This window comes from Rhagoletis zephyria, unplaced genomic scaffold, assembly GCF_001687245.7.
Source record: "Rhagoletis zephyria isolate East Lansing unplaced genomic scaffold, Rhagoletis_zephyria_1.1 Rzeph_scaffold_19224, whole genome shotgun sequence".
NCBI classification, from domain to species: Eukaryota; Metazoa; Arthropoda; class Insecta; order Diptera; family Tephritidae; genus Rhagoletis; species Rhagoletis zephyria.
Window position 1 is genome coordinate 406 of NW_016176284.1, and position 8936 is coordinate 9341.

The following is an 8936-nucleotide window of genomic DNA, read 5'->3' on the forward strand; positions in this document are numbered from 1 at the left end:
TGGCAACCGTGTAAAGACAGTCCTTTCACTATTGTAGTTATATTTTAAAATAAATAATTGCTTTCCAAAAAAATGTCTTAATAGAAAACAACGAGAAATTCAGCATTTTGCGCTTACCACTTGACGCTTGAGCAGCCCATAATTATAATACGCTCATAAATATTCTGCGTACGAGACGGATATGCAAAATACCCAGAAATATACTACTACTAGACTAGACTAGACTAGTCTATTGAATTATTTAAAAACGAGACCTCCGCTCTAGCTGAATTCTGTTGAAGTCAACCATTTATTCAATGTCAACCATTTACTAATCATAACGGAAGAGAGAGAGACACACTGCCTAAAGTAGTATGACAATGCATAACTTCGTAAGTAAGTTGCTTTCGGGAAACACCCGCAGCGCCATATCTCTGGCTAATTACATATGCACATACTCAGCATACAGTCTAAAAACCGGCTAAGATTTTGTGTTTTTTTTTGAAACACGAAGAGAAAAATGATGGCACAGCCTCTCAAGGTAATGGTAGTAGAACGCTGATCGAACGCTGTACACGGCTTTGATTGTTATTTTTGGTAACAGTTTCAAATTCGATGCGGCCGCGTAAAGAAAATGGTTTAGCACGGGCGCGTAGTAAATGTTGTGAATTAAAAAAATAAATACGATTTAAAAAGCGAAATTTTCGTACAATCTTTCGATTTAGAAAGCATTCAAAGTCTTCTATATTTTTTATGAATTTTTGGTGCTACAATTTTGGATACTAATAAAATAAAATAGAAGTTTCTATTAAATGAATGTGCCATTTTGAAGGGTTTGATAAAAGAAAAACAAATTTTATTTGCGGTTTATCAGAAAAAAGGAAATTAAATATTCTATGCATCCAGTGTAAATAAAAAAGTGAAAAAATGAAAAAAATTTACGTTTTAGTGATTTTCTGCTTAGTTTTAACAAATTCCATTGAAGGTATGAACACCAATACCAAGCAAATATTTGTTGTGAATCACTAAAAAGGATAAAAAAAATTAAAATTTTTTCTGTTGGCACAATTTACTAATTCTGCGTATGCAAATCTAAACTTTTTATGTTATATTTAAGCGAAAAAATGTGCGCCTCTATTTAAATATATCTACATATGTATGTATGCACAGCAGAAATAATAGTCAGGTCAAAACTAAAATATACGTATTTTTTTTTATCTACCTGTTGAGTATACATATGTATGTATATTAGGGTGCAACACTCTCCATACAAAAAAATTAGTAGTGTTTTTCCATTGGAAATATAACTAATATATATTTTAAGACTTTCACCAACATATTTCGGAAAAAAATTAAGATTTACGTGAGCTGGAATTAATTGAAATTGCTTCCAAAAAGCGAGTTTATTATAAATAACATTAGTTTGGAAAAATATTTTTTATTCCAAAAAATTACCTCGGATAATAGAAAAGTTAAAGCTTAAAAGGTTTGCATTTTTTTTGAAATTCTAACAACGGTATCAAAATAATGATATTTTTCGAGCAATTTTCAAATCGGTCTAACTCACATAAATCATAATATTTATGTCGAAATATTTTGGCAAAAGTCTTAAAATATAAAGAATTTTATAATTCCATCCGAAAAAGAGCACCTTTTTTTGGTGACACACCCTAATGTATGTAAATATATGAATACTCTTCATGTATGCAAATGCAGATGAGACTTAAGAAAATGGCATGTTGGAAGGTTGACAAATTTGTTAACACGTTTGCAAATGAAATTCCAAAGAGATGGCCGATCTGGCCGGAAAATATATTCATAAAGCAAAACATACTTATATACATATAATGACTGGAAGAAAAAAGTCGATTATAGGCACATCATTGTGACATGGATTTAAGACAAAGACTTTAATGGTCAAATTTTCTGCTTTATGAAAATCTAATGCTGGCTTTTTCAACGAGTTTGTGCCTTAAAGTGCTTTATTTTGTCAGCTTTGATAAATATTGGCTTGGGCAAAAAGTAATCTCGTTTTTAATGGTTTTAAAGTCGGATATCTATATTCAATAATTTTTATTGAGCTTGAGGCCGTTTTTAATGAAAAATTTTTTGTGGAAAAGCAACAATAGTTTGCAAGAATGGTAGAAGTGATAGATATTTGAGCCTCAAGCTCAATAAAAATTGATGAATATAATTGTTATCAGGCCATTCTATAACAAAAACAAATAACTTAAGGACGAGCACACCTAAAAGTTAAACTTTATAAAAATAGAATTATTAACAAAAACCAACAATCACATGATCAAGTTTAAATAGCACTGCAATAGCTGCGCTTGATTGTGTTGGCTTAACAACGTTTGTCCAAAAAATGGTTTTTGGGCCAGAGTTCAGGGGAGACTTTTGTTAAATGAATAAAGAAAACACTGAAAATCGGGCTATATAAGGTACAAATATGAAAATTCGGAACATTTGTACGTCCCAACTTTTAAAAAATATTCAGGGGGGAATTTTTCTCCCGCCAAAATCGGTTCGAATGGTCACCGTAGGTTTAGTTTTATGTGATTTATGGATCATATTTTTTTTTCCAATTATATAGTTTCAGTTTCATTGCTAGCCACAAATTTTCAATGGAATTCGCATTTGTTAGCTCTGAGTGCCAATGCAGTTTTACGGTTTCAAATTGCTACACAAGAGACATCGAATTTTTGGATCGTTGTTTTATGCATGGCTATCTTAGCCAAATACTTATCCGTTGATGGCATATGGCACGGGATTAGACCGTGCTCATGAAGACGGAATCCAAATTATTCATTAAAATTACTAGTTATTCAGTTAGTCATTGATTTGGTGAAATATCCCAAACATCAGCTTTCCCTGGATGTTGACCAAATCGCTGAAGCAGCTTACTAACTTCAGTTGAACAGTCACGCTTAATAGTGTTTGGCATACAAAAGGCAGACTCCTCTGTAAAAATCACATTGCATTGATCGTCATCTACATTTCCAGCCGCGACTGCTGACTTTTTTTTTTGTATTTATTTTGTGGTAAGCAGGGGTTTCACCACTGTTGCTTGCAATGGGATCTGTAAATCCCTCTATACACGCTAATTTTTTATTGAGCAGCTTTCAATGATACTCCTATGGCTGTATTAGCTTCGTAAAAAAGTGTGCAAAATGGACATGTAGAAGGAGAATCAATTGCGTTTACACGCTTCGTTTTTGAAATATTTTATCGTTGTTTGTGTAGTCATTTATATCGATATTTTTTTCGATAATACTATCGAGTTATGTCAGTCGGTATGTATCAAATTTATGCAGGTACATGTATGTATCGGGCCCTAACCGCCAAAATAATGTTACGAATTTTTTTTAAAAATTCTCTTTTTGAAAAAAAATGTCGCTTACGTTATTTTGGCGGTTAGGGCTCGGTATATTTTAATAGAAAAATGTATAGAAACCCTTGCCGATAAACAGTGACTAAAATAAATTTCCGCTTGTTAATTTTTTTAATTAGAACATTTTTTTCAATTTAACAATTTTTTGTTAATAGGCCTTATGAATAAAAAAAAAGCAATTGCTTTTTCTTAAAATTTCATACATTTTACTTAAATTTCTTTGAACAAATTGAATAAAAGATCTGAAATTCAAAAAAAAAACAATTGCTTATTTTTTATTCATAAGACCCAATATATTACAAAAATATTCAATAGTCGAAGTTTGAAACAACATTTAGAAAAATTCAACAACTCTTCATAAAATTTCGAGTCTTTTAAACTGGGTACGCAGTTTTATAGCCCATAAAATTTTAGTTCAAAAGGACAAATTTCCATTGGCTAAAAATCGCATTGATTTTTAATAATTTTTTGATTAAAGCATTGAAAATATGTTTATGGGAAAAATGTGTACTTGGAAAGCATATTGCTGGGCAGTTACGGAGCAGATGCTCCATCGTTTTTTCTGCATACGGTGAATAACAGCTACGACAAGAAGTGTTGTGTTCCAGTCCTAGTCATGCAGCATGGATTTCCACGGCCCAGTGCCCTGTGTAAACGGCAGTTAGTCGAGATAAATCCCTCCTGTTGATTTTGATGAGAAATCCAGTGCGTTTTGCATAGTAGGTGGGCCGCAGGCTCCTGCAGACCCTACAAGGTTCTAGGCCTTCTCACCTACTATGTGTAAGCCACCTTTTTCCAGTGCTGAGAGATGCAGCTTTTGAGGAACAAGAACCTCGTGTGCCTCTGAGACATGCAGAGCTAACCCGTTCCTGGCTAGTTCGTCGGCCATCTCATTGACATGAATTCTGCTGTGCTCCGACACCCAGATCAGTGCAATGACATGCCTATCATCTAAGGCCATAATGTTCTATCTGCACTGTTTTATTCTACTGGAAGTGATGCTTACAGAGCCAAGTGCCTTGATTGCTGCCTGGCTATCCGAGAAAATAGCAATGCTGGTCCCGACTAGCTTTGAGGTTAAAATTATTATGCACGCCTCTTTGATGGCAAAGACCTCCTGACCTGAAGAACACTGCCCGAATTCGGTAGTCGAATAGACTCTTCGATTTGGAGGTCAGTTGAAAAACTGCCCGCTCCCTACGCCACAATCCATTTTTGAGCCATCCGTAAAAATATATACTTGAAAGCGTTCAGTAAAAAAAAGGCTCCTTCCTCAGAAAAATTACTTATAAATAGTGATTTTTTAAGCGCTAAGTAAACATTTTGTAATAAAAAAAAATAATAATTAAACGCTTTTTTATCTTAAAAAAAAAAATCCCCCAAAAATTGGTGCCGAAAATAGAGTAGAGCAACTATTGTGAATAGTATTTTCCTTGGTCACCTATAGAATTTAAGTTTCAATATTCTATTCCACAGCTCAATCTAATTGCATAACTCCGGAGAATTACTATGGCATTTGTACACAATTCAACACTTGTCCGCAAGTGGTCAATGCTCATCGTGCGCGTAATCAACAATATGTGGCAGCTGCACAGCGCGTGTGTGGTGGCAACTTGGTAGGTATCTACAAATTGCACTGGCCTTCAGGATGAATTTTCCAAATATAATCCCATATCTGCTTTCAGTTTTGTTGTGCGATTGCCGCTAATACACCTCAGCGACAAACAGTATACCAGCCAACTGTGAGTCATCGTCCTTCCAATCCTTTTCTAGCTCAGACGCAACCAACACGTACAGTGCGTCAGCCTCTGTCTTTGGATTTACGAAGCATTTTCAATACAGATGGAGTTTCACCACAATTCGTGAATCAACGAGCAGGGCAGTATTGTCGTGCGCCCGATTCTAGCGAAGGAGCGTGCATAGGTGGGTATAATCGACTAGCAAAAGCTTTCTCCGCCTTCTCATTTAAAAATTCACACTCTCCTTTCTCCCTGAAGAAATCAACAGTTGCGAACCGTTGCTGCGTGAGATATACAGTCGATATTCCGACCAAAATTACGTTGAATATTTACGCGCATCGAATAGAAATTGCGGTGGTTATGGCTACGCTGTCTGTTGTCCCTCTGCTGTGGCGAATAATGTTGCGCCATCTCAGCCGGCACCGAATCCCGCACCAAATCCATCAACCGGCTCAGCAGGTGGCTGTGGCGCTGTTCTACGTTCATTTAAGAAGATTGTCGGCGGAAAAGCGAGTAAAATAAGTGACTGGCCATGGGCGGCCTTGTTAGCCTATCCGGCGCTGAGTTCCGGTTCGCCATTCAAATGCGGTGGGGCGCTGGTCTCATCTCGGCATGTGGTAACAGCGGCGCATTGTATACGAAATGATTTGTAAGTATGGAATCACGTTTTTTGAGACAAACAGAAGGGGTTTGTTCAAATTTCTTTAGCTGCATATTTTGTTTGCATTTGAACAAAAAAAAAAGCAAAGAAATCAATAAATCATGCGGGATATTCTTTCTTTCAAACAAACATATCTTATACCTATTTAGCCTAGACATTAAATGATTTTGCAAAAGATACTTTTTTCCTAATTGAATTTTTCTAACGATTTTAACTTTGTTGATTAATTGCACTAGCTTTATTCCAAACAAGTGAATGTGGGGCGTTCCATACCAAAATGGACTGGGTTCACACTTCATGTGCTTGATTTGTTTAAAATTTTTAGGGTTGCTGGACAAACATAAATAATAAATAAATTTGAAATTTGAGCTTGATTAATATATTTTTTGAAACTTTACAGCACAAAAACCAAAACTAATCGATTTAATATTTTTCCAAATATCTCTAGAACAGGGCGAGTAAAAAATTTGAAAAAAATCACGCATACACCCATCAAAATTCTTTATGAAAAGAAATATTGTTTTAGTTTTTATTTCTTGAAACATTTTTCACATATGAATTATTGATTAAAAAAATAGTTTTGGAAACTATGCCTTCTCAAAAAAAAAATTAAAAAAAAAATTCGGGCAGCAAAGTGAAGAAAGTTTTTTCTTGCACATAAGCCAAATTGATCAAAATAGCCTAGTACAAACCAACAATAAAAAAAAAATTTTTTTTTTTTTTAAATTTGTATGTGAAAAATTTTTCAAGAAATAAAAAATTAAAAAATATTTCTTTTCATAGAGAATTTTGATGCGTGTATGTGTGATTTTTTTCAAATTTTTTCCTCGTCCCGTTCTCGAGATATTTGGAAAACTATAAAACTTTTTTTTTTGCTGTAAAGTTTTTAAAAATTTATTAATCAAGCCCAAATTTCATATTTATTGATTATATATGTTTGTCCATCAACCCTAAAAATTTGAAACAAATCAAACACATGAAGTGTGAACCCCGTCCATTTTGGTGTGGAACGCCCTTTGTATACTAAATATTTACTATCTCCAATGCATTGAAATATTGTTAGTCATTAACCTTTTAATCATAGGTTTTAAAATATAGTGTTTCTCATAACTATACGACACCTGCATATCGACAAGTTTCTTTATTATGTAATTATAAGTTTTTTTTTTATAAAATATATGTCATACTATAAAACCATACAAATGCAAAACACTAAAAAAAAATTAAAAAAAAAATCCAGATTTATAGCACGTAAGTGGCTATAAAATACCGTAGATTTTTGGCGATTTTTTTGCCTACGGCGTCACTCATTTTCTTGCACACGGAGTATGTATGTATGTATGTTCGTAAATTTTTTTTATATTGAGCAAAATGTACAAAGTTACGAATAAATGGATTTATATGGTATTTTATTATAGAATGAAGTATATTCTTGTTGGTTAAAAACATACTAATGTTTGCTAGCTTAATTTTTGCAATTTTTTCATTTAGATCTTTCGTACGTCTGGGTGAATATGATTTGAGTACAGACTCCGAGACACGTCATCAGGATGTACGCGTAGCCAGGGTAAGGAATTGTTCTACTAATATGACACCGTGCTACAAAAATAAAATAAAATTAAAGCACGAGAAAAAATCGATATATTGCGAAATTAGGGCTCAAATTTAATTTCAAAAATTGAATTAAAAAATTCAGTGCAATGTTGAATAACAATATGGGTATTAAATAAAATAGAAAATTGTGAGCAATAAAAAAAACATAGGAACAGCTCTTTTGCCAATAATCACTTGAGCATGTTCCAAATGGAGATGTCCATCATTTGGAATGCGCTGCTCCGACAGTCACAATAGCCAAGTAGGCAAAGCACTGAGTGTCATTCGAAACATCCGCGGTTCGAATCCTCGGGCAGCGGAACTTCTTTTCGTTTTTCTTTTTTAAATTAAATTTTCTTTCTTTTTTAAATTACATGTTCAGTTTTAATGTTTAGATTTTATTGTTCTAAAAGGAAAAAAAATAATTTCATTTTTTTTTGGAAACTTATTTTTTCTCCTTGAATTGAATTTTCTTTTAATTCTTAGATTTTATTGTTTTAAAAAGAAAACTACACTTTTAATTTCATAGATTTTTAGAAACTTATTTAATTTTTTTCCTTTTTTGATTTTTTTTTAATTTAATGTGATTTTAATTTCTCGATTTTATTGTTTAAAAAAGAAATATATTTTTAAATTTTTAAAATTTTTTTAATTGTATATTATTTTTTCGCTTATAATTTGGATCGAATCTCAGTGAAAGAAGTCTGATGAGGAGATGTGGTTATCTCCGAAATAGCAGCTATAACTTCTACCAAAATGTAATTGTTTTTTGTTCCATATAAAATTTCATTAATAACAGCCTCAAGCTCAATAAAATTGTTGAATTAAATTCTTAGATTTAACAGCCAATTTCACGAAAGCAATTTAAGTGAAAAATGATACTAATTTTTTTAATTTTATGTGGAAATTGACAGAAAATAAAAAAATATTTTGCATTTAAAATGCTAGTGAAACCGGCCATAAATGTTTTCAGACGAAAAATGTTTGTTTTTTAATTTCGTACAATTTTGAGGAACTTAGTTTATTAATTCTTTCTTTTTTTAATGTAATAGTTTTTTCTTTTTTGAATTCAATTTTCTTTTAATTTATAGTTTTTATTATTTTAAAAAGAAAAAAATATATTTTTAAAATTCTTAGAAAACTTTTTGGTAAAAGACAAACAGAATAACAGTATAAGACCCCCTCATTTGGAGATATCTTTCAAATAGTCTTTTGAAATATAGAAAAGCGCGTTGTAGATAGTTGTCGGAATTGCCTGTTAAGCTGTAATTTTGTAACAAAAACTTTGAATTTTATTTTAAGGCAAATTTTTTTTCCTTTTAGCAAATTGATTTATGTGGGTTTCAGCGTATTTTAAGGAATAATTTATTATCATATAAGATTATTATTATTACTTTTTACTTTACCAATAGAAAGAACGTCATCCCAATTACAATAGTCGCAATGGCCGCAATGATATCGGCATGGTATGGCTCGCAAGCAATGTACAATTCAGCAGTAAGTATTTTAAAACACTCCTCTTCTAAATCCGGTTTGATGCAACGCTTTCTTGTCACAGATAACATAAAAC

The 8936-nt window shown here is 32.5% G+C and overlaps 1 protein-coding gene across 1 annotated transcript; it reads left to right on the forward strand.

Annotated features, from left to right (window-relative positions):
- Nucleotides 1-595: 595 nt before the first annotated feature.
- LOC108380432 (venom serine protease Bi-VSP-like) lies at nucleotides 596-8933 on the forward strand (the record flags this gene model as incomplete). The annotated part of the gene is made up of 7 exons (XM_017636801.1): nucleotides 596-964; nucleotides 4850-4989; nucleotides 5059-5296; nucleotides 5371-5761; nucleotides 7265-7340; nucleotides 8779-8863; nucleotides 8925-8933. Coding segments are annotated over exons 1-7 (997 nt in total), but the record flags the coding sequence as incomplete, so codon positions are not given.
- Nucleotides 8934-8936: the final 3 nt, after the last annotated feature.